Source organism: Toxorhynchites rutilus, chromosome 2 (genome assembly GCF_029784135.1).
Source record: "Toxorhynchites rutilus septentrionalis strain SRP chromosome 2, ASM2978413v1, whole genome shotgun sequence".
In the NCBI taxonomy this organism is placed as follows: Eukaryota; Metazoa; Arthropoda; class Insecta; order Diptera; family Culicidae; genus Toxorhynchites; species Toxorhynchites rutilus.
Window position 1 is genome coordinate 178,942,064 of NC_073745.1, and position 16,598 is coordinate 178,958,661.

The 16,598-nt window shown below is 38.9% G+C and overlaps 1 protein-coding gene across 2 annotated transcripts in view; it reads right to left on the bottom strand.

Moving 5' to 3' along the window:
* Positions 1–16,598, bottom strand: part of LOC129769998 (cell adhesion molecule Dscam2) — a 188,629-nt gene that overhangs the window by 14,396 nt on the left and 157,635 nt on the right. The window contains exons 14-19 of one of the 2 annotated variants that reach the window (XM_055772566.1): positions 11,309–11,791; positions 11,037–11,253; positions 10,609–10,977; positions 3,805–4,415; positions 3,555–3,716; positions 2,597–2,743 (exon numbers count right to left, since the gene is read on the bottom strand). In XM_055772566.1, coding sequence (XP_055628541.1) covers positions 2,597–2,743; positions 3,555–3,716; positions 3,805–4,415; positions 10,609–10,977; positions 11,037–11,253; positions 11,309–11,791 — 1,989 coding nt within the window. Of the gene's footprint in view, positions 1–2,596; positions 2,744–3,554; positions 3,717–3,804; positions 4,416–10,608; positions 10,984–11,036; positions 11,254–11,308; positions 11,792–16,598 lie in introns of both variants that reach the window. The other variant, XM_055772565.1, reaches the window with a different exon arrangement.

Genomic DNA, 16,598 nt, shown 5'->3' on the forward strand with positions numbered 1-16,598 from the left:
GCAGAAATAACTCGGATTTTCAGCAGTATCGAAGTCGTAATGTTAGAGTTTTGTATGTAGATTTTTGTGCACCGTTTAAAACGCGTTATTGAGAAAATGGGTTTATTTTCGTTTTTTAAAAATAAAAATCGGTTCACTTTTGTAGAAGTTATCAACCCTTTCCCGTACAAAATCGAGTCTCACTCGTGGCGTACTTGCATAACATAGGGCGTAAGACCGCTCAGCAGAGTAGTAAAATCAATTGATTTTACTACTCTGCTGCTACTACTTTTACTTTTAATCTGAAAGACCCTGTATCTTGCAGGCACCGAAATTATGATAACCTTCTCGCATACGGTTTCTTCGGATGATACTTTGTTCAAAGTTGTGGTTTTTGACGTTGTCATAGTCCAAAAGTCCAGGGTTTGCATTAATTGTTTTCAACACCTTATACGCCTACGCCTACTACGACCGCTGCTATAAAATGAACAGTGATTCCGGATTCTAAATGTTTCAAACTTTAGTTGATGTATGAATTTAATTTGAAAGAGTAATGCGAATATTTGTTTTACGTTTTCCATTATTATTAAAAAGAATGTTGTTAAAAAAATTGTTAAAATATTGTTGTTAATGTTAACAGTATTTGGAAAATGGCATCCGGCAGATGACGTTCTTTGTTGCTCACACAATGTAGTATCCAATATCGGAAGGTACTTGACTAGCATGACGTAGGACTACGCTTAACTATGGTGTGAATAACATGTAATTGAACATGCAACGACCATTAGGCCTCAAATCGTCTGCTTCGGAGTAAATGCACAGTGCAGTGCTCATACTCATATGATACACTTTTACAACTTAAGCCCTGTTTTTCGAAAATGGCGTTTTTCATGTACTGCAAGCTCCCTCTGTTCAACGTTCCAATTATCTCCGTCCCAATCGGAAGGTCAATTTCGACCAATCACAACGAGGTATTTCTGTTTGGATAAAGGTTCAGATTTTTCAGTTGTTCGATAGTTAGTTTCATGACATACATTATTTTATTCAATGAAAAAAAAAATTATGGAGTACCGAAATTGATTGATGCAAGAATCTCATCAATCCATTATGAAATGACCGATTTTGAAATTGGACATTTTTCACGATGCGATCGATATCCTTTTTCAATTTGTATCCCCAATATGTCCCCGAAAGACGTAATCCTAAGTCAAAAATGAAGTGAGCATATTTTATCGATACAGAAATTATTCAATTATCCATCTGCAAGGTCGCATATACCAGAGGACAGATAATATGAGAGTCATGACCAAAACAAAAAAAAAGATCAAGAGCATACCACTTACTGCCAAATTTCGGAAAGTTCTATGGAATTATTAGTAGCTCCGCAAACGTTGTTCTTCCATATAAATTATTTCTAGTGAATATGTTAGTTGTAAAATAAAAAAAAACACTAATGTATTGTAAGTGTGTTCAAATGTTTTAATGTGTTTCTTTAAAAAAAATTGTTCAATGTTTTTCTTCAAAATTGATCGAATGAAAATGTCGAAAATGCGCATTGTCATTCGATAAACAAATGTAAAAAGTTCGTGACTGATGTGTTCAGGTTTGTGTTTGCTCGCCAAGACGATGACTGCCGACAAAAATATAAAAAAAAAACATTCCTTTTGTCAATTCAATGTATTTCATTCACGTAACTGAGATGTTTGAACTTTAAAAAATTAAATGTAAAATGAAAAAAAAAATAATATTTTTGTCGGGTTATTCTAGATCGGTTTTCAGAACAAGGGAGAATAGTTGATTAGTGGACAGTTCTGGAACTTCCGAGGAAATTACGTTATCGATTTTCTCAAAACGTATTTTGTCGACCTACCAAACTAAAAATGCGCATATGGGGTAATCCTCGCTTTTGTCATTCAGCCGAATACTGCTGGACGTGTTGGAATACATTCAGTAAGCTCATGGAAGATTTTATTTTTGGGTGAACACCCGTGCTTTAATGTCATGACAATTTATGCGTTTTGACCTGCCAATAGCAGAAGCTGTATTGGTCTTGCTTATGAAAGCGTCTAGCCAGGCAATGTATTCTTCCTCATTTCCCTCATTTCCATCTTTCTTCATTTTTTGGGAAGTTGCAAAAAAGATCGGAAATATTAGGTTGGGGAAAAAGTTATCCATTATTATCTCATTAGCTGGCTTTAGTGACCAAGTTTAGGTTCGTTGTGAAGGTGGCATTTCACACTTTTGTGTTTTTTTTATCACTTTTTTTCTCACCTTTTTCTCGCATTGGAAAATTTACAGACTGATGAGAAATTGGGATCAAGAGAAGATTGTAAAAGTCAATTGCTATGGTTTTTCGATAATAACGACTTAGACCTCTGTGATAGAGATAAATTTTAAGATGAAAAATTCTGTATCAAAATTGGATATTTTTTGGAGCACAAATTATGGATCCATAATTCTCCTTATTCAGAACCAATATGACGGAAACTTATTGAGGGACATGATACAGATGTGCGCCAAAATACTATCAATTGAATGAATGTTGTTGTGGAGATGTTATGTCGTGTTTTTTTTTAATTGTGAATATTGTATTTTGATCAATCAATAAATTACTCACTTTTGGCTTGACTCATCCGTCCATGCTCTTTACTAAAGATTGTATAATGCGTTATTATTCCATTGGCATGATCTGGCTGCAGCCAGGCTAACAAAATAGAATCCGCTGTGAGGGTTAAAGCCTTTATCCTAGCAGGTGGATTAGGAACTGTGGTGGAAATATTTATAATATTCATTAGACATCAACAAAACAGGGGAAACAGGATCCAGCCTGTTGATTATTATTATTATTAAATAAATAAATAAGACTGTCTACATACCACCAAGGCGTCTAGAAGTATATCCTAAGGTGAGGTTTCGTTACTAAGTTGGTTAGAGGAGCGGTATATGAAAACAGTACGGAGGAAAGCAGAAGGGGAATGATTTGCTTGAAGCGTGAAAGAGACAGACTGATCAGGAGCGAGCTTCGGCACTAGCGTAGCGTCTACCGTAAAACACGGTAGACTTCCAAGATGGCTGAAGAGTGCTTCTAACAAGTTGGCCCACTTAGGATATATTTCAAGGCGCCTTGCATACCACGTGGACAAACAAAGCCGGATATTATGGTGGTTTTGAATTTTAAAATGAGCGTTGTTTACATCCATTAATCGCGGCTCCGAACGATAAAAAATCGAGCAATAGCCGATGGTAAGAAGGAAGATTGAAACAATGGTCTTACAACAATCATAGTACTTCTTAGTGTATACTTGTTACATTAAACTATGGCAAATAAAACATATTTTTAAACCCCAACAAGATCGTGCTCAGATTTTTACGGATTCAATCTTTATATTGAAATATAGATATTTTTCACATTTATTGAATACGTGCAATTAGGTATTATCTGAACCCCCTTTCCATTCACGGTGGATAAACGTGAACATTACCCAAATACACAAATAACAAACGCTTACAAATACCCCTCCCCAAGGTTGTCCACGAGGTATGCGGACAGCACCCAAGTGTGTAGAAATTATTACCATCTTCTTCTGTAGTACAGTAAATTGGAAAACTCTCAGCACCGTCTCCTGAAAGGGTGAAACTAAGAACCTGTATCGAATAATTCGTTGCTTTCAAGAGAGCGTGTAAATATGTTTCCATGTTAGATGTTCTTTTAACTTCATATGGTAGTATAAATTCATCTACAATAAAAGGGAATTATTTGGAGTTTAAAAGAATTAAAAGGGAAGTTTCAGCATATATTTGATGTTTTAAAGTTGAACAACTTACTGTTTTTAGTCAGCGGCCTGAATAATATTTTATATCCCTGCAGCATCCCGTTGTGCCGATCCGACGGTGGTTCTTGCCATTCCACTTTTATACTTTGTGATGATAAACTTTTGCAGGAGACATTTTGAGGTGGTGCTTCAGGGACATCTTCTAAAGTAGTCGCATAGGTGATTGCGCTCCAAGGACTAGCAGCAATCGTGTTGTATGTGCGTATTTTTACCGCGTATTTTGTAAATTTTTTCAAGTTAGGAATTAAAATTTTCGACGTGGCCCAGCCAACGAACGTAAACGATAGGATGGCTGTGTCATTCGTGTTTATGTTAATTATGTTCTGTTTTTCTTCTACGCAACTAATTGTATACCCAAGAAGATCTCCATTCCACGAGTGTTTGGCAGGAATATCCCATGTTACAATCAGCTCACCCTGGCCACCAGTTTTAACTTCCAATTTCGCAGGAGGTTCTGTAGGTGCTTCTTCCTTAGTCATTGCCATAATTGAATCGGTAAAGGCGGAGCTTTCAATTTCATTGATGGCTTGCATCCGTATCAAATACTGTGTTGCTGGATGTAAGTTATTGACGAACGCTTCATCTTTTGTAACACCTTCTATGCTGAAATATTTTGAAGATGAAAAATTTCGTTACAAAATTTTCTATTCCTAGAAGGGATGCGAAATTAAATGGCAATTCATTTAGAGTCACTCTTTTCAGGAACGCACAGTCGTGTCATGCTGACATGCCTGTTGTGTTCAGTATTCTTCGACATGTCACCATATTTAAACTTGTGCAACTGCAACCAATAGCTAAACCCGCTATTGCTAAAGCTAAAGCTAATTGGAAATATTAGGCTGTCAAAAAAGTCCTGCGGTATTTCCGCGAGGTGTCGTTGTAAGCGCGTAGTTCTAGTTGTATTCATTGCTCCGGGAGCTCGGATGGGAGGTTCTTTTGCATCCGCCGTATAGTCCGGACCTTGCACCAAGTGACTACCACTTGTTTTTGTCCATGGCGAACGAGCTAGGTAGTCAGAAGTTAGCCACAAAAGAGGCTTGTAAAAATTGGTTATCCGAGTTTTTTTTGCCAATAAGGAAGCGAGCTTCTATAACAGGGGTATTATGAAGTTGGCATCTCGTTGGGAACAAGTCATCGAACAAAACGGCGCATATTTGACTTAAAACAGATGATTGTAACTAATTTTATGAACAAATGAAAATTCAAAAAAAAAAGTACCGCAGGACTTTTTTGACAGCCTAATATTATAAACACTAGCATTATAAGAATGAATCGTGAAAATCAAATTTAAAATTCAAAAAATCATAAGTAATTACAAAAATTAGGTTCGAAAATCCCATGGCGCTCTTCTCAAGAAAAATTTGTCCTGCGATGAAACTCATTTTTTGTTGAACGCATTTGGAGTGAAGAGAATCTTCGTGTAATTGTCGATACACCGTTGCATCTAAAAAAAAAGTCACTGTTTGGTGCGGGCCGATTCGGATTTCAATTGATTGGCTCCGCGGTCATTGCGTCTAGCATCTCATGAAACTTCTCAATTGTCCATCTCAGGGAGTGCGTGAAATTACACATGAAGACTCCATTAAATTTGGCGATTATGAAACCTTCATATGAGGTCCCAACCATCTCCTGGATGGAATAACTACCTGTCACCTGTATTGCAGTCATCTCTGACATGTCCGTCATCCAGGTACTCGATATGATGTTTGATTTTCAATTAGATTTTGTTTATAAACCAACAATTAATTTTTAGCACATGTTGCTGCATCCCGATTTATTACATTCAATAAGCTTAAAAATAAAATGTGCTACTCTCCTATGCTGGTACAGTATTTGTATATTATATATGCCATAGCAATAGAAGAGCAATTTGAGCGAGCGAAATAAGAGACACATTGCAAATAAGCACGCATTAAACCTTTTTGCATACTTTGCCACATACACGGCCAAGACCGGAAAGGATATAGTTTCACGTTTATGCTCTCCTTTTTATTTTTAGAAAACATTTTCAAACTTCATTTTATAACGTGGTGTAATATTATCACGCATTTATGCAACAGCACCAGTGGCTATGTGAATAGCGTAGTCGTGTAAAACAGCGTTACATTCCAACCGGGATTGGTTCGATCCCGCTTGACATCGTTTGCGGGCCGCTATCTCCACTCGCTGTATATATAGGGGACCTTCGATGTTACGTACATTTCACTTTCAAAATTGTACGTTGTATCGAATTGTACGTTGTTTTAAAGCATAAAAAAGAACCGAGGAACATAGCCTATATTACATGTTCAGTAATTAGTTGAAAAAGTTCAACTAGAAGATGAAGCCAACCTTTTTCATATTGTTTCCCTTCATTCTGTTGATTTAAGATTATTCCATTTAGAATCCGGAATCATAAGACCAGCTGTATCTCAGGATTGATTGAAGGTACAAAAATATTCCATTTAAAAAAACAGATAGCTCATTGTTCGTTCGAAAATATTGAAAAAAATGATTCCGTCACAGTTTTGATGAAGTTTCGTACTTTTTTTTTTTTGACGTGGGACTACATCTAACCGGAATATATGGGGGGTAAAATAGAAACATAAACATTGAACATGCAGGAATAATGAAAGATTTCGAATGCTTATAATTCGAACATTTTCTACTGGATCGGAAAGATGTTTGCATCAATTGATAGGGAATATTTCTACGCATCTATCGCAATTAATAAAATGTTATTTTTCATTAGATAAATAACTGAATAACTGTAAAATGTTCAGCGTTATCTAAACGCCTTAACTGCCTCGTTTTGATTGGCCCACTTTACGGTTTCCCTAACACAGACTTCAAAACCAAGCAGCCTTGGGGGAATCGGAATTGCAAATACACGAAAGTAGGGGTACTTTCGTTCTCTCTGAAATGTGTTCCCTAACACAGACTTCAACACCAAGTAGCGTTGGAAAAATTGACATTGCAAATACATGAAAGTAGGGGGAGCTTTTGTTCCCACCGAAATGTGTTTCCCTAACACAAACTTCAAATCCATGAGGCGTGGGGAAGTTGGCATTGCAAATTCATGCAAGTCGGGGGCATTTTTGTTCCGGCTGAAATGTGTTTCCCTAACACACTTCAAATCCATGGAGCGAGGGGGAGTTAGCATTGCAAATACATGCAAGTCGGGAGTATTTTTGTTCCGATTGAATCTGTTTACCTATAAAGACTTTTAAACCAAGGCGTCTGGGAAAATTGGCATTGTAAATACATGCAAACGACGAGTACATTTGTACTCGCTTGCCTTTGTGCAGACCAGAGTGCGTTTCACTAACACAGTCTTCTAAAACTGGTAAAATCGTGCAGACACTAGAGACATGGTATTTGTTCAAACTTTTTACTTACAACGCAAATATATTGAATTCAATCGAATTCGGAAATTGTTTCATTTAATCAAAAATTTAATCAATACAAACAAATGATTACTAAGCTAAGGTAGTCCCACGCCAACCTTGTGATTATATCATAGATACAACCCACCCTTTGACGGCGCCAGTGGTTGTATGGTTAGCGTAACAGCCTCACAATCCGATCGGCCTGGGTTCAATCCCAGCTGGCGTCGTTGGGATTTTCTGAGGCGAAAAATCTCTGGTTACGTCTTCCTTCGGAGCGGAAGTAAAAGAAGTTGGCCCGGCTCATGAGTTGTTGAGTCTGATAGGTAGGAACAGGTGGAGTCGCCTCCCTGATGTCGGTGATTGGCACAAAAGTGGCGGAAATAGGCCGACGAAAAATAAGCGAAGATAAAAAAAAAAAAAAAACCCACCCTTTTTTTGGATACCTTCATCATAGTGTGGACTCTCTGTTGGTCAATCTCAACGGCCATTTTATTCTACGATCTTTTCATGTCTGCAGCATCCCGAGTCTCTTAAGCACACTTCTTCAATTTCCGCTCTACAATTGGCCAATATTTTTCGATTGAGCGGAATTGGGAGGATTGAGGTCTTTTTCGATGTAATCGATCCCATTGCCTCTCGAATTCAGTGGCAGCATGTCAAATCTGGCCTAAACTTCTCGGACGTTTTTGCAGGCACTCTCTCCTATACCATTTTTTGAGTCCATTATCATGTTTGTGTTTTCCTCTATCAGTGGTCTTATAATTAATTTCAGGCCTGGTAGTTGTCCAAATTTCATCAAGTACGTTTCGTCATTTATCAGCATTGTCATTCTTCGTACTTCGTCGAATCCTTGTTGAACAATTTTCGAGCGCATCTTTTGGCCACAAGATTTTGTTTCAACGTCCTGTTCGGTTGTTTGCGGGCACAGAAACTATGATAACCTTCTAACATATGAACTTCCTGGATCGTACTTTTGTTAGAGTTGTGTTTGTGGCGATGTCATAGTCCGAAAGTCCTGGGTTCAGGTGCGGGTTTGTAATTATCTCAATAACCTTAAACTCAGCTTCCGATCGTGTGTTCAACTAAGACTCTTCCTCTGATCCATCGAAAAAACAGTTTCACGTTCACGATAACGTTGCAGCACATTATACACTGTGAATTTATCCATTTTCAGCGATTCCGAAATTTTAGTATCTGAACACGGTGAATTTTTAATGTGGGTTCCCAAAATCAAATTTCTTCTCTCAGAATCTTTCTTGCACAACTTTTTCAAAAGAAAACTGAAATTTTCACCGTCGAAAAATACAGGTTTTGCAAACAATTTGCTTTCAAAATATTTGGGATCACTGTTGTAAAATGAAAAGTGATTTCGATTTCTAACTGAATCAAACCAAACTGAAGGTGAATACATAAAATGACTGCTTGCACCTTTATTTTTCAGCACAAATGTTCAAGCCATAGTTCGCTTTTCGTAACTCCATGGCAAGCAGTGAAACCATGCGAGGGTTGACACGGACATTCATGAGGACCGTGTTCAGAGATCAGCGTAAGTCAGGAATATCATATCTAAGCCTAGTACCTAGCACCTAAGCCTAAACGAGCTTCGAGGACCTGCCAAGGTTTTATCGGAACGAGGGCAGCCGCACCATTAACACACGCCGTTTCAGGAAGGTTGGTCTTCCTTTCCCAGAGAGCAGGTTAGCACGACTGTTGGCCTTTAGTGTAAAATCTAATTTGTTTCTTCATCGTGTCCGTTTTCCATGACACACCAGTATGTCATAATGAGGATCTTGTCGGCTTCAATCCTGATGTGCCTGGCACTCCTTTCTTGCTTTTGTTCACGACATCCCCGTGCAGTTTCAGTAAGGCTCAGCCGCGCCTTTACTCACGTTGTCACCCGATTAGCAGCTGCCTTTTACGACAGGGCCAGGAACCAAAATCTCGAAGTGTTACATTATGAATTTCAAATTTCTGGTGATGGGGACCTCTTCTACATGCTATTCTATAATATTCAAACCATTCTATGACATTGAATACTGATCAAAAGTGGAATAGGGGAACGAAAACCGAAATTCAAACATGATCACGCGTGTGGATGTAATTCTTGCAGCTTCGATATTAAGCATTTTGAGTGGTTTTATTGCAAAATTGAATTCGTTGACGGTTATATTTCGGTTTGTGAGTTGACTGAGAAGCGATATTAGGTATGTACGGAAAAGTAAATTCATTCGTAAGTGGTAAATTTAAATTATTGAAATAATTGCACTGGTGGGGTTGAAATGGACAGTTGCATCCATAATCACATCCAATGAATGATAGGAAGTGAAGGTAAGAAGGAAGGTATTGAATTAAAGAGACTTTAAACTCTGAGTTCATTCGTCTCTAGAAGGTAAGATGATGTTGGATTAAAGAGGCTTTAAACTTTTCAGTTCATTCGCCTCTAAAGAAGGTAAGAATGTTCAAGTTTTATTTATATTGCTTTCTCTTTTTGTTCTATTTCAGTTACTGGACACACAAACACTGAGAGAGAGCGAAATTATTCCTATCGCGAGCGATAAACTTCTACGCTTCGTATATTATTAACCTGTCCATATCCCCCACTATATGTCCATTATACGCGCATCGATGAACATGTTTCACTTTTCGGCTTGTTCTAATTTCAGTAAGAAAAACATGGAAAAACACATTTTTATAAAACATTTGGCCGATTATTTTGAAAACCAGTATATTGAACGGTAAGAAACTGTTTTTAAGTTTTGGAAAACATGAGTTTCTAAAGATACAATTGAAGTTCTTCTCAACATGTCCGTCTTATCCCCATTTCCCCTACATCAGAATACAGGCTGCTTCGAATGTATCATTCGAGAGGTCATGGGTGTAAGTAATAACTCACAACGAAGTACGAAAACGGAAAATGCTATGTCTTCATCAAAACAGAGACGTCACTGAATCGCACGAACAGCCTACAAAAGAAAAATACATCAGGTCGTCTTATCCCCACTTTTGAAATATACCTCGTATTATGTATATTGTAAACAAACACGATTAGTTTCATGCAACTCCAATTCGGAGTTTATCTTCTTGCGGGAATACCGCCGTGAGCCGCACATTATCTATGATAAGGCAGGTCAGCTTTCAGAACAACAGCTCTAGTTCATGACTATCCAAGAGTTCATTTTCTAATGTCCGAACATCTACAAAACATTTATCCATCGAACTTTGAACGAATATTTGGGTCTCCAAGAACTCTATTTTCACTTCGTTCCTCCCGAACTGGCTGAATCACTGTATTTTGAAGATATGTGACAATGTTTTCGATAACATATTTAGAATTGGTATTCCAAATTAACATAAGAAAATGAAAGAAAAACATAACGAAGCTATGATAATATCGAGTCAAAACATTCTAAATTGTTTTGTGTACGTACTACTTCATCCCGTTTACGTTCAATAGTGTTAAATTCATAATGGATGAACTTTCCCACGACGTTTCTAGCTTAAAATCGGCATATTCCTTTTTCATGTTGAGCGGTTGGTATTGTACAAGGTAGCTTAGTTCTGGAGACATTCCATCATATGGACGCTTCCAAGATAGTTTTACCCTTCTACTTTTCACTTCTATTACTTCTAAATCTGTAGGAGGATCCGGTCTTTCCTGTACAGCTAGGTAGATACTGAACTCGCTTGTTCCATACAAATTTTCAGCTGAGCATGTATATTTGCCCGAGTCAAATCTTTCTGTGTGCCTTATAGTTAGTTGAGATCGTACACCAGTCTCTGTTTTCAGTTCAACTATGCTGTACCTAAAAATATGAGGCTTTCGTGGGATACATAGGTTTCGGTATGAATAGAGTACCTATAATTGTTTAAATCTATTCGCGAATTCTTGTGCATCCAAAAAACATCGATCGGATCATCACCTAGTGCCATGCATTCCATTGTAATATCATTACCCCGTTTCGTTGACATATTCTTCATCGGACTATCAAAATGAACTGCTACGTTGACGTGTATATATACGACCTTTGTTAGATTGCTTCCCACACCATTGAACGCCTCACACATGTAATATCCTGGAGTGATCAGAAAGATTTTTATTCGCCTAACTAAAAAACAACAGTCATGTACCTGCATCTGAAGATGTAGCGTAGTTCACACTGAGAGTGTTATTTTTCGAAGGTATTGGATGAAATTCGTTGGGCGTTTTCCTCTGACCACGAAGCCATCTAATTTTCGGTTCAGGAAAACCATCAGCTTCACAAGCCATTGCAATTGCGTTTCCGAATATAACAGATAAATCGGTTGGTTCCAGCTTCCAGAAGGGTGGTACTTGAACAAGCAGCTCTGCCGAGTAGTTAGCCTGGGCAGCAGAATTTACCGCAAAACATGTGTATTTACCACTATGTTTTGCAGAAATATCTTTCAGAACGAGCAACGTAAAGAATTCTTCCTTTTTCTCAGAAATTTGCAAACTCAGTGGGATGTTCGATCCGTCCTTTTTCCAACTGAAATGTATTGGCATGTCTCCCGACGATACAGCACATGTCAATTGAGCCCTACCGCCGACGTTTATGTTCTTTGGGAATGAAAACGGTTCGATTGCCGGGGGACCTGTAAATGAAGAGAAACGATATAAATGTCTAACAAATTATATAGCACATTGATTCAGGGATTAAAAAAAAAGTTTTATGCTTGAGGTATAAGTTTTTGAAAGTCTTTTGTGAAATTTTATTTATGTCCCTGAAATGTTGAATTATGCATGAATATAAAATACCACCGTGAGCCGCACATTATCTATGATAAGTCAGGTCAGCTTTCAAAACAACAGCTCTCTTTCATGACTATCTAAAAGTTCTTATTCTAATGTCCGAACATCTACAAAACATTTATCCATCGAACTTTGAACGAATATTTGGGTCTCCAAGAACTCTATTTTCACTTCGTTCCTCCCGAATTGGCTGAATCACTGTATTTATGATTCAGAAGCCATATGAGAATATGTAATATGTGTTCCATCAGAGCAACGGAAAACTTCATGTATCTTTGACAACACTACATATTTTTTTCATACTTTGGTTTTTGCAAAAATTGGCCCGAACTTTCCGGACAACCCTGATTGAACAATATGAACTATCCTAATTTTTTTCTGATTTTTATTTTCATTCTGATTTTTGAAAATTATATTTGGCCCAGGGTTGTTATTTATTTATTTGTGACACTTTACCACTAAAATGCGTGGCATTCGTGTCATTTTATGATTTACATTTTTCATTTTCTCGCTGCATTAATTATAACTAATTAGATCTCATTGAACAAATTGCTATCTCTTAAAAAATTTAAAAGGGCTTTTTCTTTTTCAGTGTCATTAGCTAGTATTTCAATTAGGGATCCATTGATTCCGCATGCTTTTCTTATGGGTTCATATCCTCTGCAATCCATTATTATATGTTGCACAGTTGTTTGCACTCCACAGTATATGCAAACAGGTGGGGGGGGGGGGGGGGTTATGGTTCATTAGGTGTACATGGGTGAGCCGTGTATGCCCTATTCTTATTCGGGTTAGAACTCGTTGTTCGGACGCGCATTTGCGATCTTTGTATTTATTAGGTGTGTGCTTAGCTCGTCGCAACTTGGTTCCACTTTGATGCCATTCCGTTTCCCATACTGACCAGATTCTGTTTCTAATCGCACGTACAACATCCTGGGATGGTACCGGGATGTCAAGTTGTGGTTCATTTCGGCCTTGTTTGGCCAGTTCATCAGCTTTGTCATTTCCAACAATGCCAGAATGGCCAGGTATCCAGCTGAAGGTAATATTCCGTTCCTCTATGTTCTTTTCAATGAACTGTATCCATGGGTGTTTTGATTGACCTCCACTTAACGCATCAAGACAGCTAGCGGAATCGGTAAAAAAATGACATTTTTATGTCCTCGTACATGTGATACGGCTGTTTTTAGAGCAAACGCTTTTACTGAAAACACGCCACATATTTCAGGTAAACCGAAACTGTAACTATAGTTGCACATCACTACTCCAGCACCAGTTTGGTTATTCTCTTTGGAGCCATCGGTGTAGATTTGTTCATGGTCGGGATAAAAGCTAGAAACAAATTCCTTGAACTGAGGTAAAACAGTGATCCTGTTTGCGCCTGCTCTGATCTTTCTCCTAAGGTTGTAAGATGCTTCTTCGATTTTTTCCATTATACGAATAGTGAGTTGACACAGACGTTGGATAAGGGCCAAGCGAAATGGGAGGCAACCAGCTTCAGCCATTATGGAGATTATGGGGCTAGTTGGGAATGCACCAGACGCCTGCCGAACTACATCATTATACATGGGTCCTAAAATTCGCTCAATTGCTTCGATGTTGATGCTTGTGATTCCCAAGCCGTAGAAAAGCTTCGAAGTGATTAAGGCTGATCCTACTCTAAAAAGTGATGAACGATTACTCCTTTATAGACGGTGTCCGAGTATGCGAAGAATGTTGATTCTTTTGCAACAGCTTTTTTTGGTATCGGTAAAATGTTTCAAAAAGTTGAGGTTTGAGTCAATTATTATCCCGAGAATTTTCATGCTTCTCACACGTGGTATTGGGGTCTTGTTGATTTTAATAGATCGACCTCGCATTCGGTGTCTAAGATGGCAGATGTGTAGCAGTTTAGATTTGTTTGGAGCAGTGGTGAAACCTACGCTAGATGTCCATTCAACTGCAGCTACAACAGCTTTTCTAAGTGTCCTGCGAACAGTTTGATGATCCGTTCCTTTTGCTGTAAGTATGACGTCGTCTGCGTACAGTAGGATTTCTACTTCATTTGGTATAGCGTTAAATATTGGTTGCATAGCCACAAGAAATAACGTTACGGACAGGATTGAGCCTTGTGGAACTCCATTATCTGCTTTCCTGAGGCTTGAGAGTGAACCATTGGCAGCCACTTGGAAGTATCTGTCTCTAAGGAAACTGTACAAAATATTCATCATGCGTCCAGAAATTCTCCAGCGAGCTAGCGTTTTAAGTATTTCAGGTCTGTATGTCGTGTCGTAAGCTTTTGAAATGTCGAGAGATATTATTTCGACGTGCTCATTCTGCTCGAGGGTAATAAGGGACTCTAGCTTAGCAAGATGGGAGTCGACTCCTTTGCCAGCGCGAAAGGCGTGTTGGCGTGGATCCAGTTTACCTGTGGATTCCAGTTCCGTAATGAGTCGTCTATTTACCATTCTTTCAAACAATTTACCAAGACAGCTAAGTAGCGTTATCGGTCTGTAACCTTCAGGCTTACTGAAGTCTGCATCAGGTTTTGGGATCGGAATTATAATGCCTACTTTCCATTGCGCTGGAAAAACACCACTGTCCCACACATGATTATATAACTCTAGCAGGGAGATTTTCGCAGAGAATGGTAGACGTTGCAACAGAGTGTAACTTATATTATCAGGACCTGTAGATGAACCTCCATGTAGATTTAGTGCCCACATTAGTTCTTCAATGGTAAAATCCGCATTATAACATTTGTTCGTGTTTGTTCGTTGATTGTTGAAATTGCTATCTTTACCGGGTTTATGTTTCTTGCGAAATTTTTCAGAGTAGTTTGCGTCAGATGATCTTATTTGGTATTCATCAGCTAGGGCATTTGTGACCATTTCTGCATTATTGTTGAGGCCCGTTTGAAGATTTAGAGATATGGTATTGCAGCGTCGCTTCCCTTGTAGTTTATTAATGTTATTCCAAACTTGACTGGCGGGGGTATTGGGGTTAATATTTTCCACAAAAGTTTCCCAACTTGTTTGTTTGGCAATACGTATAGATTTTCGACACAAAGATCGAGCTTCTTGAAACATTTTCAAGGCAATACTTTTTTGTGGGTCGTCGTCCCTCAAGCGACGGAGAGCTCTTAATCGTTTACGCCTGGCTTTAATTGCTGCTTCCACCTCTTGGTTCCACCAAACGACAGATTTTGGTCCTATTTTCCCTGTAGTCCTTGGAATGCTGGATTCTGCTGCTGCAATAATATTGTACGTGAAATCATCCACTGTTTGATTAGAACCAGGAAAAAGCGATCTCATAGTAAGCTGTTCATAGAGCTCCCAGTTAGCATTTTCAAAGATCCATTTCTCTCGGCGTTTCGGCTCATCAATTTCTGTAACAGTGTCTATTAAAATTGGTAGATGATCACTTCCTGAGAAATCTAATAGTATCTTCCAGTTGAATTTGCTTGCATGTGATGTTGAGCAGATGGAAACGTCAAGTGCCTGAGAAGCTCCCGTTATAGGATCAATGCGCGTGTGACAGCCATTGTTAAGGATAACCATATCGTTTTGAACTACTATATCTAAAATTTCTTCCCCACGTCTTCTTGTTTCATAAGGAGAGTTGTGCATTCTGCTGCCCCATGCAGTATGATGAGCGTTGAGATCAGCTAACAGGAGTAAAGGTTTTTGAATCTCCTTGATCAGGTCGTTTAACATTTTGGTGGCAGTTTTATCCCTTGGTGGAAGGTATACTGATGCAACCGTTAGTGCCATTGGAGCATACAATTGTACTACAACAGCCTGGATGTTAGTTCGAATGGGAATTTGTTGGAATGGAGTTCCTTTTTTTATAGCCATACCAGCGCCTTGTCTGCCGTGAATGGAACACTGGCTCAATAGTAGGTCATAATTGTCTCCCAGAACGTTTGGTCTTATTCTGTAGTAATCTGCATTAGTTTCTTGCAAGCCTATGATGACAGGTTGATAGCATCTGGTCAACATCTGCAATTCCGGCTGGTGTGAACGTAGTCCGCATATGTTCCACTGAATAGCAAATGCTGGTGATTTTCTTTGATGTCTGATGGAATCGGATTCGGTGTCATTAGATGATTGGGATGTGGTGTCGTAACAAGCTGCATCTATATGCCCTCGAACTTTCATCCACATATCCGGAGATGTGTTTGCAGATTCTACATTGACGGGAAAGATAGTGGTACTTAACTGGTCTGTAAACGAAATATTTGTTTCGATACTTGCCCGGGATTGCGAGCAGACCACGCCGACAGCCGCCAGGGGCTCATCGGATCGCTCCGGGACATCCCTGTTCGGGGTCGACGTGGGTGACGGTAAACCACAGTGCAGAGTGTTGATAATCGATGTTACGGATAGTTGCGGCTCGGTACTAGGCTGGTTGATATCCGGATGAGATGAAGTCTTGTTTTCAATTTGTTGGCACGTCCTGACAGATGTGATTCTGTTGGTGTTTCTTACAGTTACGATAGAGCTTTTTGGTGAGTTGGGGTGAAAAAAAGTGAGATTTGACTGTTTTGTGAATCTGGAAAGCGTTGAGATACTTGCCCGGGGTGGCAAGCAAACCACGCCGACTGCCGCCAGGGGCTCATCGGATCGCTCCGGGACATCCCTGTTCGGGGTCGGCGTGGGAGGCTTGATG